This window comes from Macrobrachium nipponense, chromosome 39, assembly GCF_015104395.2.
Source record: "Macrobrachium nipponense isolate FS-2020 chromosome 39, ASM1510439v2, whole genome shotgun sequence".
NCBI lineage: Eukaryota > Metazoa > Arthropoda > Malacostraca > Decapoda > Palaemonidae > Macrobrachium > Macrobrachium nipponense.
The window spans coordinates 51,350,287-51,370,286 of record NC_061099.1 but is presented as its reverse complement, the minus strand read 5'-3'; the positions used below and the strand labels follow the sequence as shown (position 1 = coordinate 51,370,286).

Here is a 20,000-nt window from a genome sequence, read left to right as displayed (position 1 = left end):
TTGTTGTCCTTTAAGAATTGTAATTCTAGGCTGTGGACCATTTGCTTCTTGACTAGGCTGTTGAGTTGTTCTGTATTTTACTTTTTTGTTTTTATGTTTACCTTTGATATTTCGAAGCTATTTTTCATTCTTTTATATATTGTACCCTGATGAGGTGTGTCAAGAATACACGAAAGCGCTAGGTACTGCTGTTTTTCATTTTTCCTGCTGGCTCTTGATATATATATATATATATATATATATATATATATATATATATATATATATATAACATGATGCTATGTATAAATAAAGGTTTTTGCCACAAAGGAAAAATGAAAATCAAGATAGCCAAGCACTTTCGGTCTAGTACGACCCTTTACTTGGCTGTCTCGCTTTTCATTTTTCCTTAGTGGCAAAAACATTTATTTATATATATATATATGTATGTATGTATGTATGTATGTATATATGTATGTATGTATATATACACACACAGTAGTACCCGCGAGATACGAAATTCGAGATACGAAAAATCCGTTCCAAGGCGCCTTTCGTATCATGAGGTTTTCGTATCTTGGACCACATTTTACATGTAAAATGGCTAACCGTTCCAAGCCCTCCAAAAACACCCAAAGTAAATTTCATAATAAAGGTAAATTGACCTATAAACAATGAAATACTACAACAATTTGGACCATTCAATACGTAACTTAATAATAAAAATGCAAAACCTGTAAATAAAGTGTATATTAGTTTAAAAGAAATATTATTACTGTAACGTAAAGTGTGGAAGCTTACCTTTCGAGTGAGGCTCTCCGAAAGTGGCGGCAGAGGAGGAGGAGGACAAACGGCAGATACGTACACTTAACTTTACGAAACATAAAAAAATGTCAGAAAAACAAACTAAACTTTACAAAACACTAACAAATCTGTAACATGTACCTTTACAAAAAACTTAAAATAAAATTGATTTTGTCTTTGTTTGATTTTTACATTCCTTTTTACTTTTTTATACTTTACGTAATTTCAATTTCTTCACCACCGAATGGATGCCAGTCTGTTTTCGGAATTTTTCGAACCACCCATGAGAAGCCTTGAACTCTGATGTTGCCGTTGATGTCCCCTGTCTGCCGTAGTCTTCGGCTTGGGCAATCAAATCGCCGAAAATAGCGCTGGCCTTCTGGCAGATCGCCGTCTCGGTTATCGTATCGCCATCGATTTCTTTGTCCTCGATCCATACTAGAAGCAGCCATTTCCATTCATTATGCACATGGCTCCTCTGGTTAGACAAATATTGTCACGCCCTTGGAATGGTTGTAGCTGCTTTGATGGCTTCCTTCTGCTTAAGGATGGTGCCTATCGTCTACGGATTTCGGCCATATTCCTTAGCGATCACACTCAACTGCAAGCCAGCTTCATAATTTTTTATTATCTCCATCTTTGTCTCCATAGAAAGCATTCTCTTGTTTCTGTGAACTTCAGCAACTTTCTTGGGACCCATGACTATATGTACTGTACGTAATTAAGTTACGTATGTAGTACATATACTAATTAGGTTCTCACAACACGATAAAGTAGCACAACAAAATCACTAACGAATTTACGATGCTAAACGAAATCGTTGGACCGAACGAATGCAGCATGCGTACGATAAAGCTTCGGATGCAAAGTGGCGCGCAGCGAAGGCACGCCACCACATAAGATGCATGATGGGAGGGATGCTGTCCAATAGGAGAGAAGGATCTCATGGCTTGGCTAGCATCAGGAACCAATGGGAGAGCAGGAGGATGGTGGCGAGTCTACTAGATAAGATGGCGGCGCATGGCGCGAGTTTCAAAATTGTTATCGGGCGAATCTTGGGACTTTCAGAAACCTTCGTATCTTGAAAACTTTTCATATGTAGAGCAGTAAAATTTTTCGTGCCAGCTTTCGTATCTTGAGTTTTTCGTAAGTTGAGCCTTTCGTATCTCGAGGTACCACTGTATGTGTGTGTGTATATATATATATATATATATATAATATATATATATATATATATATATATATATTATATACATATACATATATATATAGATATACTATACATACATACATACATACATACATACACATATATATCTATATATATATATATATATATATATATATATATATATATATATATATATATATATATATACATATACATATACATATACACACATACACAGTGGCCACCCCGTATTTGCGGGGGATGCGTACCAGACCCCCCGTGAATAGTTAAGACATGCGGATGTTTGGAACCCCATATAAAAACGCTAAAAACAGCCTATTTTGTTAGTTAAAACTTCAAGAAAACCCCACTGAAAGTTTTTATACTTGATTTATTAAGAAGTTTTATCACAAAAAGTGCATTTTATGATGAAATTGATTAAAAAAAAACCCAGTGATTTGTGGATATTTCTCACAGAAAAATACCGCGAATGTGGGAATTTTCCACTAATAATGCGGGGAAACATTCCCGAGAGAAATCCGCGAATGTGTGAGTCCGCGAATACGGGCTGTCCCCTCTATATATACGCATTATTCATATATATATATATATATATATGTATGTATGTATGTATGTATGTATGTATGTATGTATGTATGTATGTATAACTGAATCATAAGAGTTTGGAATGTGATAAATGCATAAATAAAGGTTTTAAGCCACAAAGGAAAGATAAACACTGGAGTAGCTACAAAATCTTTTGATTCACGTCCTTTACTTATCAGACAGACTGACTTACACGAGAAACTGAGATGACAAGGAAGGGTCGTATAATTGACAGATAGGGATTATAAGGAGATTAGTCCCTAGAAATGAACACACTTGGAGAATGAGTAACCTTTCCAAACAAGCATAAACATGGGTAGGAGAATGAGTAACCTTTCAAAACAAGCATAAACATGGGTACAATTTAAGTGGTTTACAAAAAGATAAGTCCAATTGCTCAGACACAGGGACAAGACAATGAAAGGATAATACAGGGCAGCAATTGACCACATTCAAACTTTGGTAAATAAAAACTTATTCACAAAACATATTAAACATACATATATACAAAGAAAATATCTATTAGGCAACTAATTTGTATTTAAGTCTGTGATTGCATCGTTGAGGTCATTCTTAAACATGTTACAAATACAAGGGTCTAAATGAAACAGGCCATGACTAATATTAAAATTCTAATATTAAAATTACAATGGGAAGTAAGTTGTATAATGGCAGATTCCAGAAGATTTTGTGATAAGACATATTTTGATCTTGCAATTACTGAACTACCAGCCCAGTGTATCTGGTGGTTGTTTTCTCTTGAATGAATATGGCATTAGATGTTTGCCCAGTTTTGACAGAATATTTTTGCTGTTTGATTCTGTAGTTTTTGGCTGAAGCATTTATTCAACGATTATAACGGTATTAACGATACTTTTATCATTCTCAATTGCAGTCTGAAAAAGTAAATGATTAAGCAAATGAAATTCCACATTTTCATGAGAGAGTTATTACATATTAGGGCAATATAGGCATGGTTAACAAGTCTCTCATTAAAGAGTTATTACATATTAGGGAAGCAAAATAGGTATTGTTAAACAAGTGTAGGGACACCCTAAGGTGGATTGTGACCCCCGTAGACTTTTGAATTTAGTTTAGCCCCAAGAATTGAACCCCTGCCCTTAACTGGGGGCTGTCTGTATTTGCTCATAAATGTACCTAGGGGTTGCTGTTGGTTTTAGTTATTGTCTTTTATCATAATATGCCAATTATAATTGTAGTTTTGCAAAGAAAGGTGCAAAGAAATATTTAAAAAAATGTATAATCCTTCTCTTCAATCAGTAAAAATCATGGTTAATCCTTAAAAGTACTGCATCTTCAATCAGTAAAAATCATGGTTAATCCTTAAAAGTACTGCATCTTCAATCAGTAAATTTACGTGAATAGTTTACAACAAATATACTCAGAATTTGTTACTGATTTTTGAACTTTCCTAACTAGAAGATGGGATAAAGTTATGCTAAAGTAATTTGGTCTCCCTTGCTCCCTGATTTTTTTTACTTCTGACCAACCCAGTCATGTATTTTTAATAATTTGAATCACAGCTTACCCTTATCAAAGTAAATTTAAGAAGGAAAAAATGTAACTTAAGCATGTACGTTGTTGTTGTTATTAAGGATTAGTAGCACGTATGTTAGACAGTGGTAGAATGAACAAGATGTATACCTCAGAGAAATGGTAACAAACCTAAGCCATGACTCAAGTCTGTGGTACTGTTTCCTATATTATAGGCTTTTGTTATAAGATGCCTATAACAATCGCTATTAACAAAGTGTTAAGCTGTCAAGTCATGTGGCATATTTACAATAGTTTCATACATTTCAGAGGTGCTTGTGTAATATAGTTCATGAAAATTTTTACATCAGTGTAAGTGTAGACTGCCACATTGGGATAAAAGCGTTAGCAGTCCAGTTTAAGCTGGGGCTCTGAATCCAAAAGTCAGTTTAAATCATTTCCAGTTAGTTGGCTTCCTTCTCAAGTTATTCGTATATGTACATTCACCAGTATTTCTTGCACGTACATTGTTTTTATATCATTATGACCCTGGTATATCTGTAGTAACTGTAAAAGACATAGTATTTATCTTTTAAAGTTATTTTTGCACTTTTTGTCTATAAACTTGCATTTTTCATATAAATAAGTGCTTTTTTAAGAATTCTAAGTCTACTTGTTTACACTGAAATAGAGGAAATCGAGCCAAACAAGCAGCAGGTGTCATGGTCACTGCTACTGTGACAAATTGTTGATGAAGACAATATTCCAATGGCAGCTCAGCTGACACTGATTATAGTGACTTTTGTGCCGAAAGCCCACAACCGACACTCCATAACTATAGACAACTACTACAGATATGGAAGTGTGCTCTTATAATCCAATGTGTACTTTCATGCTCCCCAAACTGATCACCAGGATTTCCTCACAACTAACAATAAGAGAGAAAGGAAAAAGGAATGATGTTCTCATAATTGGTTCAAGAGAAAATCATCCTAGCCTAAACATTAGGACAAAGGACTTGACAGTTCTCATACCTTTTCTAGTGAAAGCTTAAAGGAAGTTTAAAAGATGTTTATACAGCATGTATGTTGTGAGGCTTTACTTTTAAATGCAGTAAAAGCTCAGGATTCAACTGATTAAGCATGCCTGGACATGACAGCCTTTTCTTAGTTACCCACCAAAGCAGTTAACTTGGGCAGTCGCAAATCGTAGAAGGGCTTTTGCTTTGAAGTTGGTTTTTTACTCTAAACAGTGGAAGGGAAGAGAAACAGGCATCTCGCTGAACAAACCCACATTCCAAGAAAGGGCTTGAAGCTCACTAAGTTGCTTTGCTGTAGCAAGAGCTATAAAAAAGCCTCTTCAATGTTAAGTTCCTAAGAGATTCTGTATCTAAAGGCTCAAACTTAGGTGACATTAAATATTTAAGGACTACTGGATCCAAATTCTATCCTAAACTATAATAATAAGATTTTGGTTTCAAGCTCAGAAGATTAGAAAATCTCCTTCGGACCTGAATTGTGAGCAATATTTGAGTTGGTGTGATGCAGAACTGAAGACTATAGAGCAATGTCCTATGGACGCTGGAACATAAAGCTGCTTCATGTACCTAGATACTAGATCAATTTAATCAGGTTATTGTAATATGTACAGGTGCTTGATATCCTTCTGGACACACATCAAGATCTGTAAACTATATATAACTGACCAATGTTGTTGATATAGTTTAAAAGTAGAGAGCATTCTGAAATTAAAGATATTTTCCCTAGCAGCTCTTGAAATCCCTATAGCTCGTAAGAGATAATTGACATTCTCCACACTTGTCAGATGAACCTTGTAGAGGTACTGATGGAATTTTCTCAAATGACGGCATGAGAAGGTCTTTCCTGAATAACAGAAGGCTAAACATCTGCCACCAAAAGAGGTAGCTTGGGAAACCAATCCCTTTCAGGCCACCAAGGAGCTACCAGAATCGTGCTGTTGTTCCGCAAAGCTCAACCTGTTAATTATTTCTTCAGAATAGCAAATGAGAAAATTTATTACTTTCTTCAAAATACCAAATAGAGAAAAAGTTCTAAGGTCTAGATTTTATCAGTCTTGAAGAAGAGCATTGACTGCCCTTGCCTGAGGATCCTGAAGTTTTGTGTTGTGCTCAGTCATGAACAAATTGATGTTTGGACCTCCCAAAGGTTCCACAACTTCTGGCAGACTTGTGACTGAAGAGACCATTCTGACGGAAGAATTGGCCCTTTCTTCCTGAGTTGGTCTGTGATAATATTGTCTTTTGCTGAAACTGAGGTAGAAGGATTATGTTTCTGGACTATCCAAAGGAGAAGTTTTTCTGCTAGCCTGAACTGATCTCTCGAATTTGTCTCTCCTTATGTAAGAGTGGTTGAATGTCAAAGTAGACTGTAATTGTCTTGTTTCTGACAAGATTTTCTACTTGCATGAGACCTCCCAAGCAACCGAAAGCTCTAGGTTTATATGCATTTTGCTCTACTCTGCAGTGCAACTCCCTGGCATAATCATGTTTCCTAGAATGGCTCTCCGATATGCCTCTGATGTGTACAGGCCACTGTGAGGTCTGGGCTCATGAGATCTAGAGGCAGACCCTTCAGCAGTCTTGACCAATCTCCCCATCAACAATGAGAATTCAAAAGATATGAAGAAACCACTACTGGAATTAAGTCTGGAAGACAAGACTTGTAAATTGGAATCCGTCTGCCATACGAGGGGGACCCAAAAGTAACCGGAATTGTGTCATAGAATTTTATTCAGTTATTGTTACATGTTTACAGTCTTATCACCTTCAAAGTATTCTCCATTTGAAGCAATGCACTTATCCAGACATGTTTTCCACTGTTGAAAGCAATTCTGGAACTCTTGTGAAGTTATGGCTTTTAATGACTCCGTCGTTTTCTTCTGAACCTCTTCAACGTCTGCAAAACGTTTTCTTTTGAGGGCTTTCTTCATTCGGGGGAACAAAAAGAAGTCACAGGGAGCAAGATCGGGTGAATAGGGAGGGTGGGTACGTGGGGTCATGCCATTCTTGGTCAGAAACTGTCTCACACTCAAGGCGGTGTGCGCTGGTGCATTGTCGTGATGAAGCCACCCTCCACTTTGCCACAGGTCGGGACGTTTCCGTCTCACGGAATCTCGCAAACGCTTCAGCACTGCCAAGTAAAGCGTCTGGTTAACAGTGTGACCTGCAGGAACGAATTTTTTGTGGACAATTCCTTTCACATCGAAGAAACAAATCAGCATCGTCTTGACACTGGATTTCCCACTTGACGCGCTTTTTTGGGTCGTGGTGACGTTGGATGCTTCCACTGACTTGATTGCTGCTTTGATTCTGGTCGTAGCCTAGCACCCAGCTTTCATCACCGTAATGACCTTCAAAAAAAGGTCCTGGATCAACTTCCACCTGTTCTTTCCAGTTCACGACAGGCATCCTTCGTGACTGCTTTTGACCGTCCGTGAGCAAGCGAGGCACCATTTTTGCTGCAACTCTTTTCATTCCCAATTCCTCGCTAAAAATTTCGTTGACATGACTCCAGGAACACACCAGTCAAATTAAACAAGCTCATCAATTGTTCTGCGATGGTCTTCCATGATCAGTTCATGAATTTTAGTGATGTTTTCATCCGTTCGGGAGGTTGAAGGTCGCCCTGAACGAGGCTGGTCTTCCAGTGACATTTGACCATTCTTAAAGCGTGCAAACCACTCGTAAACTTGTGTTTTACTCATGGCAATATCTTTGTAAGCTGTTCGAAGCATAGCATCTGTTTCTGCTGCCGTTTTCCCCAGCAAAAAACAGAATTTTACGGCAGCACGCTGCTCCTTCCTTTCAGTCATCGTAAAAATAGACAAAAAGGCGTGAAGTACTTCTAAACAAATGTGAACCATGCAGCTATACGTCTTCCCACGATGACGCCAGTTGGCACACTGATGCTTGAGGGTTGCCTCAGGTAGCATCTAGCGGCGGAAGCCTGAACTACTACTGGCTTGTCACACACAAAACTATTCCGGTTACTTTTGGGTCCCCCCTCGTACATATTTCATATTACATAAAATTAACGTAAAATGACAGTTCCTGTTCTTTTATATAAAGATACAATGGCACCCCATTAGTTGAAAGTTTATTTATGTTGAACATTCAGTATTTCAAATGAAATTTTAAAAATTTTTTGTTTGTCAAACAAATGCTTGCACTTCGAACTGACTGATCACAAGTTTTTTCATTCTCAGTAGTATATAGTTTAATGTTAACATATTTGACAAAATAAATAAAAGAATTAAACATTTCAGTATAAAATGTAGCATAAAGCATTTAAACATCATTCGTCACTGCGGTGACGTCACTCGCAGCTGACTTGACACTGAACGAGGGAGCATTGATATGTTGAGGAGAGAAGAGGAGAGTTATATTACTATACTTATGTAAAACCAATAACAATTCACATCAAAACAAGGAATTGCACAAATTTAACAATGATAAAATATGAAAATCAATTGTAATACAGAAGCAATAAAAAGTTGTAATTGAGCTAGTGTTCAGTGCGCCGAGTGAGACTGTATTGTTTAACTATATTCAAGAAAATAGTAAATGAAAGAAAAAAAGCTTTTAACAAAATTTAGCATAAACGATCAATAAAATAATTCGTCATTGCGGTGGTGAACAGGTAACTTGGAGGGAGGGAGGGAGCATTTATATTTTTGAGGAATAATGATTGGATGATTTTAAGGTATCATGCGTTGTGGTATTGTTGAGGAGAGAAGAACAGTAAAATCTTTACTATAATATGTATGTTAAAGCAGTACCAATTCATATAAAAAAATATAATTTTATTTTACAATAAATTCAATACAATGATAAACAAAAACCATCAAATGCAATACAGTAAAAAGAAAGGAAAAAGAAAACTACTTGAACCAGTGTTCGGTGCTCTGAATGAGACGATAGAGAGGAGATGAAAGACGGGTCTGCTTCCTGCTGACTAAACACTTACACTCGATTTGCCCAAATCACTTCTTTTTGTTGTAGTAAAATACCCATCTACATGGTGACAATTGCTTTTTACGATTTTTTACCTTTGTAAAAGTAACTCTGCTCCATAATAAACAACACTGGTGCCACCTTCAGCTTCTACATGCCTTTGATTGTTTCCTTATGAAAAGTTATTTAATCTCTCTCCCTTTCTTCCATTCTCATTACGTATTAGTTTGCAAAATCTTCCTTTTTATTTTAAATTCTGCTGGTTGCCAACAATAAGTTGATGTATTGTTGCATAATTAATCTCTTTCATGCAGTTAAGACCCAAGTGTAAACACGTCTACAATCATTCTCCTTCCTCCATCCCCTCAGCCAGCCATGTGCCATTTTCTCCAAACAGTTTGTTAATCGTGCACGAAAACAAAATTTTTCTAAAATTTTACTTCATATAACATATTGTTTTATTACCTAACACTCTTAATTTAACTTTTGAACACAATAACAGAAAAAAAAGTGAAAAGGGGGACTTTTTGCCTTGGCTGGAACGAATTATTGTTTCATATTTCGAACAGCCTTCTGGAACAGATTAAGTCCAAAGTCTGAGGTACTACTGTAGATTGTTGTAATCACAAGCATGTTTAGTATTCGAGAAAGCAAGATATAAAAATTTTCTTACCATTGGTGTAGTCTAATCAACCAAATTACCTTATGTAGTTCAAGTTGCAGTAGAAGCAAAGAATGCTTCAGATGATAATTGAATTTTTTAATGAGAATGGAAGCCAGAGAAACAAGAAGTAACAGTGTTGCTGATAGAGTAAATGTGGAATAGTGCTGATATAGTAGACAGTCACCAATTATCGGCTGGGGTCCTGTTCCAACAGCTTGATGACAAGCAAAAATCGCAGATCATGAAAATTGGCTATTTTCCGCACTTATTTATGCTGATAACCAGATTTTGGCACTGATAACTAGTTCAAGGCACCTCTGTTACATATGTATTGGCACCAGTACTCTGTTATCGACTGATAACCGGAAATTTATGGATTTCAGCGCTGCACATCGCCAATTTTCGGTGCCTGACCAGCACCATAAACCGGTATTGCTGATAACCTGGGACTGTCTGTAATGTGAAATAACAACCATGTTTACTGATCTAGTAATTGTGGAAAAGCTTTCTTGGGGCTTTTAACTAAGCCACTGAAGAGGAGGAGAAAAGGTGTCCCCCCAGCTAAATAAAGAAAAGATGTGTAATAGAAACTATGAAAGAAAAAAGTAATCTTTTTATAAAGTTTCAGGTCTAGTGAACATGCATTGGTTGTGTCATTGATTTTGATTTGCTTGTTAGGAAAGGTAACAGATGGGTAAATTCAATATCAGTCGGAACCCCTATAAAAACACTAAAAACAGCCTACAGTAACCTCCCCGTTAACACGAGGGTTACGTTCCTGGAGATGTCGTGTTAGCCGAATTCGTGTTAACAGGGAAGTATTTCTCCATAAGAAATAATGGAAATAAGGGGGTTAGCGTTCCAGGGCAATGGGAAACTTAATCTATTTTGGGATTTTGCCAGAAAAAAAACCACTTTATTTATATATTTTTATATACAGGTAGTCGTCTACTTACGAACTATGCAACTTATGACAGACCGACTTTACGACAGCTACAATATAATAATATACAATAATATTTAATTTTATATTTGGCTAAAATACGTCGAGCGCGTGTACGATACTTTTTCCCGCTACCGTCAGCGCGCTCATCTCCGAGAAATTTATGAAGAGAAGAAAAAACGGACCATTCAAACAAAACTAAGCATGTTTATGTTTAAACCAACATCTCAGTCTACCCCTGTCCCCACTACTAGTAGTACTACCACGGAATCGGATGACCCGGACGATCCCCAGCCAATCCACCATCAGACAATTAATTTTTTTTTTTTTTTTTTTTTTTTCAAATTTCAAATGTTTCGTAATTTTTATTTTTTTTCTGTATGTTCATGTTTTTTCTGGTACTGTAATCAATTCTATTTATGCATTACTGTAGTTTGCCTGAAATTTATAAAGAAAAAATAATTTACATACTGTTAAATAAAACTTTGTGTATTACTACGTACGTACATAGACGTGTTGGCAACAGTACAAACGGTCGCTAGAGAAAACAGCAGACGATGTTTTGTTTTATATTTTCAGAAGTAAAATTTTGTTCGAAAATGGTAAGATTCGTATTTTAGTATTCATTTTGTATTTCTGTTTTGCAAATAAATCTAAATAATAACAAATTATGCATTTAATTCAAACCTATAAATAAATAAAAGTATGTATATAATACGTGTAGCTGATTGTCAATGCAAATGGCGGATAAGAAAATGTAAACAGACCAGACAGATGGTCTGAATGCCTGCAATAAAAATGTTAAATACAGTAATAAGAGTAAGTATCAATCAAGGAGTTCGAGCATGATAAGATTTCATATGCTAAACGTAATAATAGGTACTATACATGCACATTTTTGGGATGATATAAATGTATATGTAGGCTAGTAAGTTGTCAATGAAATTGCAAACGAACAAATACGTACATGTACACGCATGTGTTTGAATATGGTAAAAAGGATAAAAAGACAGCACAAACATGATTCAATTTACTCAATATGCTGAAAGACAATTTACGACAGCTCTGCCAGAACCTAATGCCATCGTAAGTAGACGACTACCTGTAGTAAAGTACGCACTATTATGTTAACCAATGCTAGAATATATTGGCTCTTCTCACTGCGAGGGCTGGCTTCACACTGAGCCAGCAGGCAAGAGAGAGAGAGCGCGGTAAAGGTGGGGTGAGTCAGACTCTCGCCACATCTTTCCGCGCTCTTGCTCTCAGCGGAAAATTCAAATCGTGTAACATCGAATATTACGTGTTAGCAGAATTTTTCTGTATGATTTTGAACTCGTGTAAGATCGAAATCGTGTTAACAGAACTCGTGTTAACGGGGAGGTTACTGTATTTTATTAGTTAAAACTCAAGAAAAACCCACTAAAAACTTTTATACTTGGTTTTTATTTAAGTTTTATCACAAAAAGTTCATTTTATGATGAAATTGAAAAAAAAAAAAAAAAAATGAAAAAAAAAAAAAAAATTTATTTGTGGATATTTCTCATTGAAAAATACCGCGAATGTGGGAATTTTCCGCTAATAATGTGGGGAAACGTTTCTGAGAGAAATCTGCAAATGTGTAAGTCCGCGAATAGGGGGTCCACTGTAATTATATGTTATTGAAGAGAATTTTTAAAATGTAGTTTAAAAATTTATTTTCAAAATGTTTGCATGATTGTGTGCAGTTATGCAAAAAACTTAATATATGTACTTTTTTAATTGTAGATGAATCATGCCTGCCGAGCACTAACTTACATGATGGAAGCCTTACCTCGGTCATCTGCAGTCGTAGTGGATGCAGTACCTGTCTTTTTAGAGAAGTTACAGGTCATTCAGTGTATGGATGTAGCTGAACAGTCTTTGACAGCTCTAGACATGTTATCTCGAAAACATTCGAAGGCCATATTACAGGCTGTAAGTTTCCCTGTGCATGCACCATTTATGATGAAATAAATATTTTGGCATTTTTAAATCACTAAAAACTGCAGCCAGAGGGTAAATTAGGTACAGTTTGTTTTGCTTTGAAAAGTTCCCATTTACTGTAATATAATGCAACAGCTACTTTACTTTATTCATTTTTGGCTATAACGGTGATTCCTTAAACCTAGTGATTAAAGTGATGGAGGTATTAAAAACTGTTACATTTTTCATTTTTACAGCATGGAGTGTCTGCGTGCTTAATGTATATAGACTTCTTTTCTACTGGAGCACAGCGGGCAGCACTTAGCATAACCGCAAATTGTTGTCAGAACCTCACTGCTGATGAATTCCATTTTATTGCTGATTCCTTGACATTGTTATCCTCTAGGCTGACTTCACAGGTATTGTGTTTTATTATGGGATGAAAAAAAAACATGAAGTAAATTATTTGGAAAACATTTGAAACTAGAAAACATGAAGTAAAATTATTTGGAAAAGGTTTGAAACTAAGTTGCAAGAAGTACTAATAACTTTTACATTTCAGGGTGACAAAAAATGCGTAGAAAGCGTGTGTTTAGCCTATAGCAGGTTGGTTGATTGTTTCCAGAATGATCCCAATCGTTTACAAGAGATAGCTGGTCACGGTTTATTATCAAACATACAACAATTGGTAAGTTGGTAATAGTTAATTCTGAACTCCCAATAAAATCATTGTACAGGCAGCCCCGTTTGCTATCCGTGTCGGTTAGCAGCATTTTGGTTTTACGGCGCTTGTTAAATATACGTATTCATAACTGGGTTTATAGTGCCGTTGTCTGGTTATCAGTGGTTTAGGTTAAGTGCCCGAGACTGCCTCCTAAAATACAAACATAACGAATATGCATCTTTTCCTCTGCTCTTTTAAAAAGTTATCCTTTACTTCGCTGTATCCAGTAACACTGTAATGTATTGCTTTGTTTGTGTTACTGTTTGCATTATAAAATAAACCCGATCATGGTTGGTTAGAAAAATCGGCTGAGGGCGGAGGTAAGATTATTTTGCCATATTTAACTCAATTCAGAGTAATGTTCTTTCTTCTATTTAGTGTAAATTTAAATCTCTGGAACTATTCTATGGGGCAAGGCTATTTTTCATTATATGAAGTGTTTTTAAGTAGAAAAATTGACTTAACTATATATATCTATAAATATATATATATATATATATATCTATTATATTATATATATATATATCTATATATATATATATATATATATATAGTATATGTAATATATATATATATACTATTATTATATATATATATATATATATATTATATATATATAATATATATATATATATATATATATTATATATATATATATTATATATATATATATATATATATATATATATATATATATATATATATATATATATATATATATATACAGTAATACCTTGGGTTTACGAATTTAATCCGTTCCAGAACCTGCTTCGTAACCTAAAAAATTCGTAACCCAAATGGATTTTCCCATAAGTAATGTTATAAAAAGCAAATAATGCGTTCCACCCGACCATGAATAACCATTTCAATTCATATTTTTCCATTTATTTTTGTTCACTAAGGTTGAAAATTCGTGTAGGAATTACTAAAATTATAAAATTGAAAGAATGAAATTAAATATAAACACTAGATTTAATATCATGCACAGTAAAACCTGAACTTTACCTTTGGCGAGTGTGGCTGCTGCTTGACGGAGACGGGAGGAGGGGAAGGGTGAGGAGATAGGGTTAGGGCTTGGGGGGGAAACAAATCTCCCTCCGTGAACACTTCTGGAAGACTTTCTGGTTCTTTCTCTAGAGAGCACCGTTCACTATGATCACTAATTTTACGCTTACGCAACACTATGTTGTCTTTCACAATTTTGAAAAAATATTTTTCTATGAGCAAATTTTCTACATCGTCGAGAATATAAGGCCGTTATTTCGTCAATACTGTGACACCTTTTGATGCTTTACTGGCTTTAATTCCTTCCTTTTTCTTCAAAATAGTGCAGATCGTTGATTGCGACCGCTTGAAGAATGCTGCAAATGTCTTTCACGCACTCGCCTTTATCATGCATTTGGATAATTTCCTTCTTCATTTCGACTGTAATCATCTCCTTCTTTCTTATGCTTTCCTTCTTGCTGCTTGCCTTCGTCACTCTTGGGAGCCATTGTCTTTAAGTATTTGGGTAATAGTAATGTATAAGCACCTATCACGGAAACACAAACACAATGCGCAAATCACTAGCAAATTTGAGAGCGTATCACGGACAGATGCGTTCAATCTTACCGCCAGCGAGATATTGAAAGAGTTATGGTTTAAAAAGGGTCAAGGGATGCGTAGGAGAAGTCACGTGACCCTCGTTAAGTTTTGGCCGAAAAAATGCGTTCGCATCCCACGCTCATCCGATGTAAACAAAGCAGGCGTTAAGTTTTGGTCGAAAAAAATGCGTTCGCAGATCCCACGCTCATCCGATGTAAACAATCAGGCGGCCTCCCATGATGGAAAATTCGCGCATTCTCGTATTCCAAGCGAAATTCGTATTCCAGAATGAGGTCGTCACTTCGTAAGTTAAAAAATTCGTATACTAATCGGTTCGTAACCCAAAGTATTACTATGTATATATATATATATATATATATATATATATATATATATATATATATATATATATATATATATGTTTTTTTTTTTTTTTTTTTTTTTTTATGGCGCTGTTGTCTGGTTGTCGGTACTTTGCCTAAGCGCAGAGAGACCCTTATGAAAATACAACCATAATGAATTGCATCTTTTCCTCCTTCTTCCCAGCTGGTTCCCATTTTTATATGGGGTCGCCAAGAATATGCATCTTTTTCCATGGCTCTTTTAAAAGTTATGCTTTACTTCACTGTATCCAATAATATAGTATGTAGTCTCATATTACTACGTGTGGTATTATAAAATACAAACAAAGCGACCTATGTTTTGGTTTGGAAAAATCAGCTTGGGGCAGAGGCAGGGTTATTTTGCCCTATTTAACTCAATTCAGAACAATTTTCTTGCTTCGATTTAGTGTAAATAGGTTATTTTATGTTATATGAAGTATTTTTGAGTAAATATGACTTAAATATGTATGTCTTGTTGTGAAATTGATTTTTTTTTTTTTAAATACAGGTACGCCTCATTTATCGACTTGTTTCGTTCCAGCGACCATGTCGTTAAACAAATTTGTCATTAAACGCATTATTCTCTTTCGCTCTCTCTCTCTATCTCTCTCTCTCTTGTTTTCTACTAATAGCATTAATTTTCAGTCTATATTATATGCAGAACTAGCTTCTGACATAGCCTACTACTTGGCAAAGTTCTGACAATGCTTTTTATCATTTTATGACTCATATATTTTAACTTCATTATTTTATAACTTCAAAGTGTATCATTTTCTTTAAAATAGTGTACTTTATTTAGCACATTTAGCCTACATTCATGAGTTATCCTATTAGTAAGTCAATACAATATACTTAGTCAATACAGTGCTAAACTTTTCTCAGAAGCTGCACATTAGTAGTGACTTGCATATTCTAAATTTGGCGTTTCATAATTATTGCTATCAGTATCTTTATCATTTATTTTGATTGTAGAGGGTAATGAAATGAAAAAATTGAAGAATGAATTTTGGTGATCATAGGGCATTTGAATGTCACTGTCAAAATGTAAACAAAACACAACACCATCTATCGAGGAAAGTGAACACTAAACTATTCACTAATGGGATAAACCATTTCTATCATTGATGAAGATTTACGCTTGCACTTCATAGCTTTAGTATCATCTGATCTCATGGGTGACATATCGAATACGTATGTAAATACGTACACAGTTTTATAAAAGAAATAGTCAAACCGTATCCCATTTAAGTCTTTCATGCGTACAAAGAGTAAGGAATTTGTGCATGCCAAATGTCTCATTGTTTTGATTAAAAGGATTGACATGGTAGAGGTTTCTCAAGTGGGATATATAAAACATATTTGACTTTGCACAGTTTCTTTTCATTACTGGGAATTCACAAATTTTTTTTTTTCATTACTAAGAATTATTGTCACAACAACAAAGGAGATGTGACAGTTTTTTGCCGTCTTGAAGTTTTAAACAATACGCGGCGCCGCAACAAACTAATGGCGGCTGAATCAAACCAAACCACAAGAGTTCCCAGACCATAAAATGCCGGCTTTAAGAAGTTCATCTGGATAGCTTTCCTTTACAATGTATATTAAAGCCTTATTTATTGCTTTAGCCATATATTTCAAGGTTTTCTAAATCTAGGCTAGGCTAGATTATTGGCACTGAATAGCCTTTCTCTTGGCCTTGCCACCAATTGGCATATTTTTATTTTCATGTTATGGTTTTTTCTCTTCATGTTGTCGTCATAACTCTGACTTGTGAAACGAGTACGTCGTTAAATGAGGAGTACCTGTAGATGGTGTCGGAAGCATGTTATTTTGTGTAAAAAAACTGATTCCATTCATTATTTTATTTTATTTAATAATAATCAATATTTATATCTTTTATCTGTTATTGGCGTGAAAACAACAGTAAAATATGCTTTTTCATGGCCAGTATTTTTTTTATTAAATTCCTTTTTTCTCTATTATTTGTGATATAGTTTTATCCATGTTGCTGATGCTTGATAATTTAAGTCATTAGCAGTGTGAACATTTTGTTTTCTCAGCTTCAGCTACAACTGCAGCTTAAATTTAGAAGTACTATATGTCCTTGCCAATATTTTCTCCATACCAACAAAGGTATATTGCAAAAATATTTGTCGCGTTCTACTTAACACCATTTGTAACCTAACTACGGTAATTTTTTACTATTGTACGATGGCTGAAATGCAAGCAAAACATTGTCATGTAAGATTTGGTTTTGTTGTAGCAAAAAAAGTGTTATTGTTCAGTTGTTTATGGCTGCAGCGCTTAAGCAGCGATTATAACGTTACTAACGATACTTTTCAGTCTCATTTTCTTTCTGGCCAAGATTTACCAGTAAATTCATCAAATCTGGCATTGAAAATTTGTAGAACCCATGCAGACTATAGTAAATGATTAGGCAAATGAAATTCCACATTTCCATTAAAGAGTTATTACATATTAGGGCAAAATATCTGGGCGTGACACTGTTTAAGGCATCGTTAAAAAGTCTAGGGCACCGTTAGGTGGGTTGTGATGCCCATTGACTTTTGACTTTCTGTTAGAGGTGATTTTTGGTTAGCGTCAGGCCCCCTGGAACGGAACCACGGAACCACTGCTGTTAACCACGGGCTGCCTGTATATAATCATAACTAACATCTAAAGAATTAGTGCTTAATACTAATTGCATTTAATGCTAAATGAGAGTTTCGACTTTAGTTGATAAACTGTATTCCCTTTCAGGCAGTTTGAGCATTAATAAAGATGAGACTATTGTTTTGAATGATGTATGATGATTATTCATTGTCTTTTCAGCTGGTCATGTCCCCTCCTGTATTGAGTAGTGGAACGTTCATCATGGTGATTCGAATGCTTTCACTGATGTGTAACAACTGTCCAGAATTGGCTGTCCATTTGCTAAAAAACAATATAGCCCATACACTTTGTTACCTCCTTACAAATTCAACAGACCCACCAGGAGAACAAGTAAGATTCATTTGCCTTATTTATGTATCTATATATCTATATCTATATATATATCTATATATCTATATCTATATATATCTATATATATCTATATATCTATATCTATATATCTATATATATATCTATAAGCACACTACACTAATTTTGGTTAGGTTTTTGTTCACTTATCAAGTATATCAACAGAATTGTCTTCTACTTGGATATTTTAACATTGGAATGTTTATTCTATATATTCTTTGACTGCAAGATCTGTTACAACTAACTATTGATGTACAATATTTTAGAAAAATATAAGAATGCTAATAATTATCTAAATCTTGAAAGGTTAAATAAGAGCAGCTACACTATAGTAGTAGCCTAAAAACTGTTGGGTCTATAATCAGTAAAACCTATTGTCTGTAGTCAATGCAGATTTTATGAAGTAATTATGATAAAAATTAAAAGCTTATCATGATTATGGCATTCTTCAAAACAGAAGACTGCCATGTAGAAGTTATTCTATCTCATTGGGAAATTCACTCTTGTTTGATCCTTGAATATTTAATGAATAATGCACATCATTCAATCCCTGTGTGTAGAGGATGCAGGTAAGCACTAAAACTTGAACACATTTTATGTGAGTTTCCAAACTTCAACTCGGCTGTCAAGTTTTTAAAAAACTACATTTAAAAAATCTGATATATATTAGTATTAAAGAATAACCAATTGTGCCTGACCTGGTTAAACTTCCTGGTGATGATGATGTTTCTAATTATGTTATTTAGTTTGTCTCCAAGTTTTGCAGCAGGAAATTTTGGGACATCTATAATACTAGTTGTTTTATGTGTGTGGGTGTTGATAGAAGATTGTTCCATTCAGTGCGGTGCATTCCATTACGTACAACTTCATCATCATAAACAATATAAGAAATAAGACATATGTATACCAATCCAAAGATATTTAAAATTCAAGACTGATACTTTTTAGTTTTGATTTATTGTAACATTTTATGGTTTTACCATGTATGTTTAATGAAGAATTTTTGAGGGCCCAGATAATTTGTTCACAAAATATGAGTACAGGTTTTGGTTGGTGGGTTGTAGATAGTCTTCAACTTCTCATGGAAGTTAGGGATAATTTTTTTAGACATTTTTTCTTACACCATGAGGATTTGCATATCTTCCTCTTTCCATTGATGTGTTTCTTAAATTGGCTGACCTCAAAGTTTCCCCGACCTGTGGTGCTGTATAGTATGATTTTATTAGCCTGGCTCTTAAGGGTTAATATTTACAAAGCTTATTTTTCCCTGATTTTTAAATTTTTTTCAGATTGAGCTGGTTTCTCGTACCCCTCAAGAACTTTATGAAATCACTTGTCTGATTGGAGAACTTATGCCTATGCTTCCATCTGACGGTATTTTTGCAATTGACGTGGCCTTGATAAGACCTGCAGGGTCTGCCCAAGATATGGTTATGTGGCAGTGGCAAGATGATAGAGCTTCCTGGCAGAACTACTCTACTAGTGATTCTAGAATCATTGAGGTGAGATTGCTAATTGGATTTTCTTCAAGTGTTTATGGTTCTAGGAAAATTCCCAGTTGGAAAATTTAAAATTTCAAGCTGGAAGATTGCGGGGCGGAAAATAGCCAGTGGGGAAATCTGCCATTGAGAAAACTGCCAGTGAGGAATATTGTCATTGGCAAATTATAAGATTGAACTCAGAAATTTAACTT

General features: G+C 35.0%; 1 protein-coding gene across 1 annotated transcript in view; it reads left to right on the top strand.

The window, feature by feature from the left end:
- LOC135210461 (E3 ubiquitin-protein ligase TRIP12-like) overlaps positions 1 to 20,000 on the top strand; it is a 156,661-nt gene that overhangs the window by 65,331 nt on the left and 71,330 nt on the right. The window contains exons 4-8 of the mRNA XM_064243355.1: positions 12,419 to 12,607; positions 12,853 to 13,014; positions 13,158 to 13,283; positions 18,119 to 18,289; positions 19,597 to 19,809. Coding sequence (XP_064099425.1) covers positions 12,419 to 12,607; positions 12,853 to 13,014; positions 13,158 to 13,283; positions 18,119 to 18,289; positions 19,597 to 19,809 — 861 coding nt within the window. The remainder of the gene's footprint in view (positions 1 to 12,418; positions 12,608 to 12,852; positions 13,015 to 13,157; positions 13,284 to 18,118; positions 18,290 to 19,596; positions 19,810 to 20,000) is intronic.